Source organism: Xenopus laevis, chromosome 3L (genome assembly GCF_017654675.1).
Source record: "Xenopus laevis strain J_2021 chromosome 3L, Xenopus_laevis_v10.1, whole genome shotgun sequence".
Lineage (NCBI taxonomy): Eukaryota > Metazoa > Chordata > Amphibia > Anura > Pipidae > Xenopus > Xenopus laevis.
Genome location: NC_054375.1, coordinates 92,260,555 through 92,273,669, shown reverse-complemented (window position 1 = coordinate 92,273,669; position 13,115 = coordinate 92,260,555). Strand labels below are relative to the sequence as shown.

Below are 13,115 nucleotides of genomic sequence, written 5' to 3'. Positions count from 1 at the left end.
TTCAGCGGTGACTCTGAGGCCTGCAGAGGTTTTATAAATCAGTGTGAGATCCAATTTACTTTGCTTCCCCATCAGTTTGTCTTTGAACGCGCAAAGGTGGGGTACATCATTACTCGCCTCACGGGAAAAGCATTGGAATGGGCATCACCGCTATGGGAGAAGGAGGACCTCCTAATCGATGACTCCAAGGCCTTTTTCCGTGAATTTCGCACGGTTTTTGATGCTCCTGGTCGGGCAGCGTCAGCTTCCTCATGTCTATTCCAGATTCGCCAGGGGACACGTTCCGTTCCTGAATACGCAATTGAATTCCGCACATTGGTCGCTGAAACCAGCTGGAATAATGACAGTTACCATGCTGCCTTCTATAATGGGCTGTCTATGCGCATTAAGGACGATCTAGTCTCCCGTGAAATACCCTCGCGTTGGGAGGATCTCGTTGCCCTGGCAGTCAAAGTGGATACACGACAGAGGGAACACCAAGCTGTCAAGGATCGCGTGAGGAAGGCTCAACCTCCTTTGGCTCCCCGTTTCCAGAGGCCATTTCTTCCAAGCTCCGTGGCGTCCTCTTCTTCGACTATGGTTCCTTCTCCTGCTCCCGCTGAAGAGCCCATGCAGATTGGTCGTGCTCGTCTTTCCGAACAGGAAAAGTTGCGGAGAAGGGCTGCAGGACTTTGTTTATATTGTGGAGGCAAAGCCCATTTCGCCCACGAATGTCCTGTGAAGTCGGGAAACGCGAACGCCTAGGTAAGTTTGGGGAAACTTACCTGGGAGGAATCGTTCAATCTCCCCAATCCTCTGCTCATCGATTCCTTCTTCCTGTACAGATCCAGCTTGATTCCAAAGTCATATCTACCCACGCCTTCCTTGATTCCGGCGCAGCTGGGAATTTCCTGGATAAAGTCTTCGCAGAACGTCATTCTATTCCTCTGCAAACCCTGGCTGTACCTCTCCGAGTCTTAGCCATTGATGATCAACCCCTCTCTTCTGCGTTCATTTTCAAGTCCTCACAAGAACTGTCCTTCAAGGTGGGCACTCTGCACTCTGAGAGACTTTCTTTTCTACTGATTGACTGCCCGTCTACTCCAGTGGTTCTAGGACTCCCCTGGTTGCGTATTCATAATCCGGTCATTGACTGGTCCGCAACTCAAATCTGTCGTTGGAGCTCCTTTTGTCGACACAACTGCCTGCCGGCTCAGCCTCTTGTCAAGGTTTCTTCTGTGGTCCCTAAACCCTCCATTCCTCCTGCTTACCAAGACTTCACTGATGTCTTCAATAAAAAATCTGCTGAAACACTTCCTCCTCACCGGTCGTATGACTGCCCTATCGACCTCCTTAATGGCACCATGCCCCCCCGGGGGCGTACCTATCCGCTCTCTCCATCCGAAACAGCAGCGATGAAAGAATACATCCAAGAAAACCTCCTACGAGGCTTCATTCGTCCTTCTTCCTCCCCTGGTGCAGGGTTCTTCTTCGTTGAAAAAAAAGATGGCAGTCTGCGACCCTGCATTGATTATCGAGGTCTGAACAAGATCACTCTAAAGAATCGCTACCCTTTACCTCTCATTTCCGAATTGTTTGACCAACTGAAGGGTGCCAGCATTTTCACCAAATTAGATCTTCGTGGGGCTTACAATCTTATCCGGATTCGGGAAGGGGATGAATGGAAGACTGCATTTAATACTCGCGATGGGCATTACGAGTACCTCGTGATGCCCTTTGGACTTTGTAACGCTCCTGCAGTCTTCCAAGAGCTGGTCAACGACATCTTCCGAGACTTGTTGGGCCTTAGTGTTGTCGTCTACCTGGACGATATTCTCGTCTTTTCTTCAAACCTCTTCGAACATCGACTCCAGGTGCGGGAAGTCTTATCCCGATTGAGAAAGAATAACCTTTTTGCTAAGCTTGAAAAGTGCTCTTTTGAAGTTTCCTCTATCCCCTTCCTGGGGTATATAATCTCCCAACAAGGTTTCAAGATGGATCCAGCAAAGGTTTCTGCAATTCAAGACTGGCCTCTCCCCACCTGCACCAAAGCAATTCAGAGGTTTATTGGTTTCGCCAATTATTATAGGCAATTTATCAGAGGATTCTCTTCCAAGATCTCCCCCATTTTGTCCCTTATTCGGAAAGGGGGGAAGCCGCGATGTTGGTCCCCTGAAGCCTTAGAAGCTTTCAAAACCCTCAAGGACTCTTTTTCTTCTGCCCCTATCCTCAGACATCCAGATCCTCTACTACCCTTCTTCATTGAGGTTGATGCTTCCGACATCGGTGCCGGGGCTGTTTTATCTCAGAGATCCTCACAGGATGGAAAATTGCATCCCTGTGCCTTCTTTTCTAAAAAGTTTTCTTCATCTGAACAAAACTATGATGTGGGAAATCGAGAGTTGTTGGCCGTCAAATTGGCATTAGAAGAATGGAGGCATCTGTTGGAAGGCTCTACTATTCCTGTCTCTATCTTCACTGACCACAAGAACCTAGAATACATACAGTTCCTCAAACGTCTAAATCCCAGACAAGCTAGGTGGGCGCTCTTCTTCTCCAAGTTCAATTTTGTTATTTCTTTCCGCCCGGGTTCCCGGAACAAGAAAGCCAACGCCCTGTCTAGAAGCTTTCTTCCTGAAGGTATGTGTTCTGAAGATCCCGAACCCATTGTGCCTTCTACTAAAATTATTGCCGCTTTACTTCCCACCATAGCTTCCCAGTTACTTTCGGCTCAAACCTCTGCTCCTGACGATACCCCTTTGGGACTCGCATTCGTCCCTCCAGAACTTCGCCACTCCATCTTGTCTCAAACCCATTGCTCCAAACAGGCTGGTCATCCTGGGATCAAGAAAACCACTGAACTTCTGTCTCGTCTGGTTTGGTGGCCCTCTCTCCGGCAAGATGTTAAGAACTTTGTTTCTGCCTGCTCCATTTGTGCTACCTCCAAGCCCAGTCGCTCCCCTCCTAAAGGTCTTCTGCTGCCGTTACCCATTCCATCTCGTCCCTGGACTCATCTGGCGATGGATTTCATTGTGGATCTTCCTGTCTCCTTGGGGCATACAGTCATCTGGGTCGTGATCGACAGGTTCAGTAAAATGGCTCATTTCATTCCTCTACGCAAATTGCCTACTGCTCAAGAACTCTCCAAACTATTTATCCAACATATCTTTCGTCTTCATGGACTTCCGGCTGAAATAGTATCCGACAGAGGTTCCCAATTCGTCTCTAAGTTCTGGAGATCGTTATGCAAAGCTCTGCACATTTCTCTTCAATTTTCTTCCGCCTACCACCCCCAATCTAATGGAGCTGCAGAAAGGGTGAATCAGGCACTGGAACAATTTCTTCGCTGCCATGTCTCCTTATGTCAAGATGACTGGGCGGATCTACTCCCATGAGCAGAATTCGCTCATAATAACTCCATGCATGCTTCCTCTGAGAAGTCCCCATTCTTTTGTGTATATGGTCTGAATCCCGTTGCATTTCCTCAGGACCTTCTTCTTACTAACGTACCTGCTGCCAACGATCAAGCTGCTCACATGCTCGCTATTTGGCTCTCCACCAAAGTCAATTTAGAGAAAAGCTCCCTGTCACAAAAGAAATTCTCTGATAGAAGAAGGATCTCATCCCCTCTGTATAGCATTGGTGATAAAGTTTGGTTATCCACACGAAACATTCATCTCAAAGTACCCACTCCCAAGCTTGGTCCGAAATTCATCGGTCCCTTTCCTGTTATCGAAATTATTAATCCTGTGGCGGTGCGTCTTCAACTTCCTCCTGAGATGCGAGTTCCCAATGTATTCCATGTTTCCCTCCTCAAACCTGCAACTTCTTCTTCTTCTTCTCCTCCTCCAGTCCTGGTGGACGGACATCAGGAATTCGAAGTCAAGAGGATACTGGATTCCCGGGTTTCCAGGGGTATGCTGCAGTATCTCATTGAATGGAAAGGCTTCGGTCCGGAGGAGTGCTCCTGGGTGAAGGATTCCGATGTGCATGCTCCTTATCTGATCCGGAAATTTCATAAGCAATTTCCTTCCAGTCCCAGTCATGGCGGTCCTGAGGCCCCCCCTGAGGAAGGGGGTACTGTAAGAGATATGGATGGAATCCAAGATGGCGACGGCGTCCAAGATGGCGACGGCGTCCAAGATGGCGATGGCATCCAAAATGGCGACCCCCGCCCTCACCATGTGGATCCTGCTGGTCGCCGCTTGATGACGCCCGCTTCTTCCCGTCTGCCAATTGGTCGCCGGCGACGGAATGGTCGCCGGCGTCAGAACGTGCGTCGGCGTCAAGACGTCTTGACGCCGGAACCAGCGTGATGATGCCATTGCGCCGAAATTGGCGCCAAAATCTGCCTATATTAACCCACAGGACATTACCATCATTGCCCAAGTATAGGTCTTACTTCGTGTATTCCTGGGTGTGATTTCTGCTTATTGATTCTTGTGTACCGACTTCTGCCTGTTTTCCTGGATTGAACCTTCGCTGCCTGAACTGAACTTTGCCTGGACTTCGACCATTCTCTTGTCTCATCCCTGTGTACTTCGTTATCGGCTGGCTACCTGCCTCCTCCTTAGTCCACACTCCTACTGTGCCTTCGGGCCCTTACACCTTCTTCAAATCAGCTTTGAAGAAGGAACTGCAATGTTCTGAAAGCTTGCTGTGATTATCATCGTGGTAGTTTTACCTATTGTGGACATTATCTGGTACAATTGTGTAATCACAATCAATTATATAATCTTTTATCAAGGCCCACAAAGATATGCATTATTATGCAGTTGATGCCTGGCAAATGGGTAGGAACAAGTCATGGTAAGTGGATGTAATCTCAGTGTTCCAAAGGGAAATTTAGTACAATAAAAATTGCTTATATTTGAAATGGTCCATTGCAGCTCTTCCAGAAAACTGCAAAAGAGCTAAAAGATATGTGTACAGACCCTATATAAGAACTACTATGTTAAAGTAGGCTCCTGGATTACATTTTGGGTTTGGACATTTGCTGTATAAAATATGCAAACATTTTGTTTCATATGTCAGCATATAGAGGCCCATTTATCAAAGGTCGAATTTCAAATTCGTGAATTTCAAATGTGAATTTTTTTCTACTCTAATAAAATCAAATATACTTGATTGGGAGGTTATTTAAGAAAAAATGTGACCATCTTAAACTCGAATGAATATTACCGTCTCGAAAACTCTAATCGAATTTGATTCAAATTCGATTAAACTTGAAACAAGTTTTTCCTCTTAAAAAAACTTGAATGTCAGTAAGGCTATTAACATCTTCAAATGGGTCAAGGAACCTCTCCCATTGACTTATACATGAACTTGGCAGGTTTTAGGTGGTAAATAATCAAATTCAAAATATTTCTAGTGTAAAGGTTTGATAAATCACGGATTTCATATTCGAATCAAGTGAATCAAATTGACAATGGGAGGCAGATTTATCAAGGATCGAATTCCAAATTCATGTGAGTTTTTTTAACTGTAATAAATTCGATTTAACTCAAAATTCGACTGGGGTGGTATTTATTATAAAAATCAAATATCTAAACTCAAATCGAGTTTTTTCTCCAAAAAAAACTTGAATGTCAGGAAGGCTACTAACTTTAAATTGGTCACTGGACCTCTCCCATTGACTTATACATGAATTTGGCAGGGTTTAGGTGGCAAATAGTCGAATTTGAATTCTTAAAGGGCCAGAGTTTGATAAATCTTGAAAACCAAATTCCAATTTGAGTGAAAAAACACACCTACTGTAAATATTACTTATTTGGTAAGATGAAGACCAAAATAAGCTTTCAAAACATTACAGTTCCTTTTTCAAGTTACTTATCAGTTTGAGAAAAGAACAAGAATATTCTGAAAGCTTTGTATGGTTATCATCTTTGCCCCATTTTGATTGGTTAATGCAGTTGTAGCAGACTGTGCTTTGGAGGCAAATTTCTAAATGTGATTTTCTAAAACAAAATAGGTAATTTAAAGTTACAAAATAAATATAATATACATTATACTATACATATTTTGTAAAATCCTATACTATAGAAGAACATTTTTAAGCAGTGTAATTTACTGATTATAGTTTAATGTTTCAATGAGCAGTAAAAAAAAATCAATGTACCATCTCATCAATCATTCTCATGTCACCATCTTTTGGGCCGACCCTGAAGGATATATTGCCAGTGACCTCCTGATTCTCCAAGCTATGCTCAGGACTTGCTGCATTTAAATCAAGACTAACATCTTTGCTTGTTGTGTTCTCAAGTAGTATCTGATTTAACTCTTGTTGTGCAGTTCCCTGTAATTTGAGTTCTTTGACTTTATTCTCAGTACGTAGTTTCTTTTTCTGGTCCTTCTTGCTCTCCTTCACTGCCTTCAAAAAAGTAATAAAATGTAATGCAATCAAACAGTGGTTTATCATATCTGTAAAGTAAAATTTATTTGCGGGGCTGTATTATGTATTGAAGCTGAAGTAAAATATTCAATTTTAAGTTTAATTTTTACTCCCCAGATGGCAAGAGTTGAAATAAATGTATTTATTATTTGTAAATATTGTTTTTCTCCCTAAAAATATTTTTTTCCAGTTGGGATCAGTGTTTCTAGCTGCTTAAAAAGTTCATACCTGATAAGATCCAGTTAAACCAATGGGGAACAATGATATTTGTCTAAATGGAAATCTTTAAGCAACATGGCAGAGAAAGGAAAGAAAAACATTTTGGTTTCAAGTCCATAGGTTAAGCATCCCTTACTTTATTATTAAAGGGGAACTATCGCAAAAATGTAAATTTAATATAAGATTCATCATATTGAAATAATAAGACTTCTAAATATAATCAATTACAAATTCAGAACCTTTTCTGAAATATTCAAGTTACTCTTCACTATCCCCCTCTCAGCATCTGCCTCTCTTCATTCTCTCTTCATGCAGGAGTTGGGAGTCTGATTTTGAATGACAGTTTAATATTTTCCCTTAATTATTACCTTTTCTTGATGGTTTTCCACTAATGTTGTAGTGTCAGAAGTAGGCTGAATGATTGTGTCTGCCTCCTCTATCAAGTCAGATATTAACTTTTTTGTATTAATTACTGCAGGCAGGGTGGTGACAGATCGTGAATTTTCTTCTTTATAGTCAGTCACTGCTGTAATTTCCTCCCAAGCAAGGTTCTTCATTTCTATTTCAGTAGCTGTAGTTTCAAGGCGATTTTTTTTCTTTTGGTCCTTTCTAACTTCCTATTAACACACAGATAGTGAGATCACATTTTAAACCGTATTTCAAAAAGTTAAGGCAAAATGTTCCTCTTGTTTATAGCAATGGCCACTTCTAGGACAAGGCAGAGGCAGCATTCAATTTAGATGCCATTTACAGGAATGATACCTTGGTCAACATTTGTAAAATTACATACTGTATCATCACAATATTAAATAAAAGCACACACTCCAGTAGCAGATTTAAGGGCAAGTAATCTGTGGGTTATTGCAAATGTTTTGAAGTAGTATTATTATGCACATAAGAGAGGCTCTAAATGTAGCCTCCAGATGTTGTTAAACTTCAATTTCCAGCACAAGCCCAAAGACTGATTTAAAGGGAATGTTAAAACAAAAAAATAAAATCACATTTTTACTTTCTTTAATGAAAAAGAAATCTATCTCCAATATACTTTAATTAAAAATGTGTGTCGTTCTCGAAACCTGACTGTATGCAGTGAAATTCCCCCTTCGTTTTACTTTCTCTGACTGCTGCAGGACATTATCATACTTTCAAATGGCAGGGCGGAGCCCCCCACCTTAAGCTGGCCATAGATGTTGAGATTTTTAAAAGGTCCGATCATCATCGTGAGACCACGATTATCTCGGAACGATCGTAAAATCGTACGAATTGACCATCAACTAAAAAGACCAATTTGCCAGGAAAACAAAGGGTAGCTGCCTGCTTGGCCCTGCAAACATAGATAGATTGCACTGGGACCGATAAAGATTTTTTAACCTGGCCGATCAATTTCCTGACAGATGTCGGGTGAAGAATCGTAAGATGTTCGATTGTTCGAATCCCACTAACCGCACGATAATTTTCAAGGATTGGTCGGACTTCGCTAAAATCGGTCGTTCGGCAAGAGAAATCTTTGCATCTATAGGGACCTTTACTTCCCAGAAATCAAGCAGCTTTGTTTGTTTCCCTGTATTGCAGCCGGCAACCGTTGTAAGGGCCCGAAGGCACCGTTGGAGTGAGGACCAAGGAGGAGACCAGACCAGGTTCGCAGTACAAGAAGGATTTATCAAAGACGTAGTCAGGGACAGGCAAATGGGTCAGTACAGGCAGCAATCAACAATACGAGAAGGCAGGCAAGAGTCGGTACACAGTATATCAATATAAGCAGTAGGCACACCCAGGAACACAATAGCTTGGAACCTATAATTGGGCACTGAGTCAATGACAAGTCCGCCTTTAAATAGGCAAAGGGTTCGCGCCAATCTGGACGCAGTGGCGTCATTTCCGGCGCGCCGGCGTCAGTTCCGACGCGCCGGCGTCAGTTCCGACGCGCTGGCGTCAGTTCCGGCGCGCTGGCGTCAGTGACGCCGGCGTTCTGACGCCGACGTCCATTCCGACGCCGGCGCTGTTGCAGACGACCAATCAGGGAGTGGGACGAAGATGATGCAGGAGCCATGCGGTGGGGAGTAATGCCATCTTGGACGCCATCTTGGGAGACAGGTACAGCATCCATTACAGTACCCCCCTCCTTAGGGGGGGCCCCAGGACCCCCAGGACCAGGGCTAGAAGGAAAGCGTCTGTGAAAATTCCGAACAAGGAGAGGGGCATGAACATCGGAGCTCCTCACCCAAGAACACTCTTCAGGACCGAACCCCCTCCATTCGATAAGGTACTGCAGGGAACCTCTAGAAAATCGAGAGTCCAGAATCTTCTGCACTTCAAACTCCTGATGACCATCCACAAGAACAGGAGCTGGGGAGGAAAAAGAAGAAGAAGAAGAATTTGCAGGCTTTAGGAGAGACACATGGAAGGCATTCGGAATCCGCATCTCGGGAGGAAGTTGCAACCGGACCGCCACAGGGTTGATGATGTCTATGACAGGAAAGGGGCCGATGAACTTCGGACCCAGTTTGGGTGTTGGAACTTTGAGACGGATATTCCGAGTGGAAAGCCAGACCTTGTCTCCCAGGGCATAAGGAGGGGAGGAAACTCTTCTCTTGTCAGCGAACTTCTTCTGTGCCAACGAACTCTTCTCCAGATTAGCAGTAGTAGCATGCCAGATCGCCATCATGTGGGCAGCTTGGTCATTGGCAGCAGGAACATTTGTGAGAAGAAGATCCTGAGGAAAAGCCAACGGATTAATACCATAGACACAGAAAAAAGGAGACTTTTCAGAGGAAGAGTGTAAGGCATTATTATGGGCAAACTCAGCCCAAGGAAGGAGGTCAGCCCAATCGTCTTGGCACAAAGACACATGACACCGGAGGAACTGTTCAAGGGCCTGATTGACTCTTTCTGCTGCTCCATTAGACTGGGGATGGTAAGCTGAAGAAAACTGAAGGGAAACACCAAGGGAACTACAAAGGGACCTCCAGAATTTCGAGACGAATTGAGACCCACGGTCAGAGACGATCTCCGCAGGAAAACCGTGAAGTCTGAAGATATGTTCAATGAATAATCTGGAGAGTTCTGGAGCAGAAGGAAGTTTACGTAAGGGAGTAAAATGTGCCATTTTGCTGAATCTGTCGATTACCACCCAAATCACAGTAAAACCAGAAGAAACAGGAAGATCCACAATGAAGTCCATCGCCAAATGAGTCCATGGCCGGGATGGGATGGGTAAGGGCAACAATAACCCCTTGGGAGGGGAATGTCCAGACTTAGAAACAGCACAGATGGAGCATGAAGAGACAAAATCTTTAACGTCCTTCCTCAAAGAGGGCCACCAAACAAGGCGAGATAAGAGTTCTGTAGTTTTCTTGATTCCAGGATGACCTGCTTGCTTCGAATTATGAGCCTGGACCAGGATATCATGACGGAATTCAGGAGGAACGTAGGCCATACCCACAGGAGTATCCCCCGGAGCAGAGGATTGGGCAGATAATAAGTTGGAGGCCAAGGAAGGAAACAATGCAGCAATAAACTTTGCAGGAGGTAATATTGGTTCTGGGTCTTCAGAAATGGGATCATCAGGAACAAAGCTCCGGGAGAGGGCATCCGCCTTCTTATTTCTGGAACCGGGACGAAAAGTAATAATGAAGTTGAAGCGTGAGAAGAAAAGAGACCATCTGGCTTGTCGGGGATTGAGACGCTTGAGTGACTGGATATATTCTAAGTTTTTATGGTCGGTAAAGATGGTTACAGGCACTGCAGAACCCTCAAGTAAGTGTCTCCATTCTTCAAGAGCCAGTTTAACGGCCAACAACTCACGGTTTCCCACGTCATAATTCTGTTCAGGAGGAGAGAATTTTTTAGAGAAAAAGGCACAGGGATGTAATTTCCCATCGGCAGACGACCTTTGAGATAATATGGCTCCAGCACCGACATCCGAGGCATCCACTTCGACGAAGAAAGGTTGAAGGGGTTCAGGGTGTCTAAGGATTGGGGCAGAAGAGAAGGATTCTTTGAGATTCTTGAAGGCTTCTAAGGCTGACGGAGGCCAATGCTGAGGTCTTCCCCCTTTACGGATGAGAGCCAGGATTGGGGAGATTTTGGACGAAAAACCTTTAATAAATTGTCTATAGTAATTAGCAAAGCCAATGAATCTTTGGACAGCCTTGACACTGGTGGGGAGAGGCCAATCCTGGATTGCAGAAACCTTGGCTGGATCCATCTTGAAGCCTTGCTGAGAGATGATGTATCCGAGGAAAGAGATGGACGACACTTCGAAAGAACACTTCTCTAATTTAGCAAAGAGATTGTTCCTTCTCAGGCGGGACAGAACCTCCTGGACTTGACAGCGATGTTCATTAAGTGACTTGGAAAAAACGAGGATATCATCCAAATAAACGACCACGCTTTGCCCTAACAAGTCCCGGAAAATATCATTAATAAACTCCTGGAAGACTGCAGGAGCATTACAAAGGCCGAACGGCATCACCAAGTACTCGTAATGCCCATCTCGAGTGTTGAACGCAGTCTTCCACTCGTCTCCCTCTCTGATCCGGATAAGATTATAGGCCCCACGAAGATCTAATTTGGTAAATACACTGGCCCCCTTGAGCTGGTCGAACAGTTCAGAGATGAGAGGGAGAGGGTAACGATTCTTCAAAGTTATCTTATTCAACCCTCTGTAATCAATACAAGGCCTCAAACCGCCGTCTTTTTTCTCCACAAAGAAGAATCCGGCTCCAGCAGGAGAGGAGGATGGACGGATGAAACCTCTCTGAAGATTCTCCTGGATGTAAACTTTCATGGCAGAGGTTTCAGAAGGAGAAAGCGGATAGGTGCGGCCACGAGGGGGCATGGTTCCAGGAAGGAGTTCAACAGGGCAATCATAGGGACGATGAGGGGGCAAGGTTTCAGTCGACTTCTTATCGAATACATCAGCGAAGGCCTGATAGACAGATGGCAAGGATGGATTCGAAGTCACTGAAGAAACTTTGATAATAGATTTGGTAGGTAAACAGTTCTGTTGGCAAAAGGAACTCCAGCGGGAAATCTGAGAAGAAGCCCAATCGATTACAGGATTATGAATATTCAACCAGGGCAGACCAAGTACAATGGGAGTAGAAGGACAATCGATTAGGAGGAAGGATAATCTTTCAAGGTGCATAGATCCCACAATAACGGAAAGTTCATCGGTGGAGTGGGAAATAGTAGCGGAAGAAAGTGGACGATCGTCAATCGCCAATGCTCGAAGAGGAACAGCCAGAGATCGCAGAGGAATGGAATGGCTTTCTGCAAAGACCTTATCGATGAAATTCCCAGCTGCACCGGAGTCAAGGAAAGCCTCAGAGGAAATCGTCTGGGTTCCAAAACGAATCTGCACAGGAAGAAGGAAGCGTTGAGCAGAAGAATGGGGAGAGGGACCAATTCCACCCAGGTAAGTCTCCCCAGTCTTACCTAGGTGTTGGCGTTTCCCGGCTTCACTGGACACTCATAGGCGAAGTGGGATTTTCCACCACAGTAAAGGCAAAGTCCAGCAGCCCTTCTCCGAAGCTTTTCCTGTTCGGTCAGACGAGCCCGTCCGATCTGCATTGGTTCTTCCGAAGGCAGGGAAGAAGAGGCAGGAACCGCAGGATTTGGAGAAGACAAGGTGGAAGCCGGGTTGGGAAGGAAGGGTCTTTGAAAACGAGGAGCCAGAGTAGGTTGGAACTTGTGGAATCTTTTGGTTGGGGAGTGCTCTCTGTCGAGTTCAGCTTGAAACTCCCTCTGCCGAGTATCTACCTTTATGGCCAGGGCGACTAGATCTTCCCAACGGGATGGAATTTCCCTGGACACCAGATCAGACTTTATACGTATCGCCAGGCCGTTGTAAAAGGCAGCGTGATACCCGTCGTTGTTCCACGAAGTCTCTGCAACCAGGGTGCGGAACTCAATGGCGTACTCCGAGACTGAGCGAGTTCCCTGTAGAAGATGGAACAGGCGTGCGGAGGCAGCAGTGGCACGACCCGGAGCATCGAAGACCACACGAAGTTCCCGGACGAAGGCTCGGGCATTATCGATAATGGGATCCTCCTTTTCCCATAGAGGCGAAGCCCACTCCAATGCCTTCCCTTGCAGACGGGAGAATATGAAGCCCACCTTGGCTCGTTCCGACAGGAATTGGCTGGGTGCGAGTGCAAAGTGGACCTCGCACTGGTTAATAAACCCACGGCAAGCTGTAGGATCACCACTGTAGAGTGGGGGAGCCGGAATGCGGGGTTCGGTGGCGTGAAGCGGAACCACAGGTACTGGTGCAGGAATAGGATCGGCAGGTGTTAGCTCCGACAGTTTAGCAAGAATGGATTCCAAAGCCTGACCAAAGTGAGATTGCTGTACCTCATAGGACTGCATGCGGGATGCCAGACCACGAAGCGCTCCACGGACATCAGGCGGCACAGGATTCTCCTCTGACGGGTCCATGGCCCAATTATACTGTAAGGGCCCGAAGGCACCGTTGGAGTGAGGACCAAGGAGGAGACCAGACCAGGTTCGCAGTACAAGAAGG

The 13,115-nt window shown here is 45.4% G+C and overlaps 1 protein-coding gene across 9 annotated transcripts in view; it reads right to left on the bottom strand.

Moving 5' to 3' along the window:
* LOC108711240 (collagen alpha-1(VII) chain) overlaps nucleotides 1-13,115 on the bottom strand; it is a 181,287-nt gene that overhangs the window by 78,965 nt on the left and 89,207 nt on the right. For all 9 annotated transcript variants that reach the window (XM_018252788.2, XM_018252787.2, XM_018252789.2 and 6 more), the window contains exons 67-68: nucleotides 6,958-7,206; nucleotides 6,098-6,349 (exon numbers count right to left, since the gene is read on the bottom strand). In XM_018252788.2, the coding sequence (XP_018108277.1) occupies nucleotides 6,098-6,349; nucleotides 6,958-7,206 (501 nt within the window). The remainder of the gene's footprint in view (nucleotides 1-6,097; nucleotides 6,350-6,957; nucleotides 7,207-13,115) is intronic.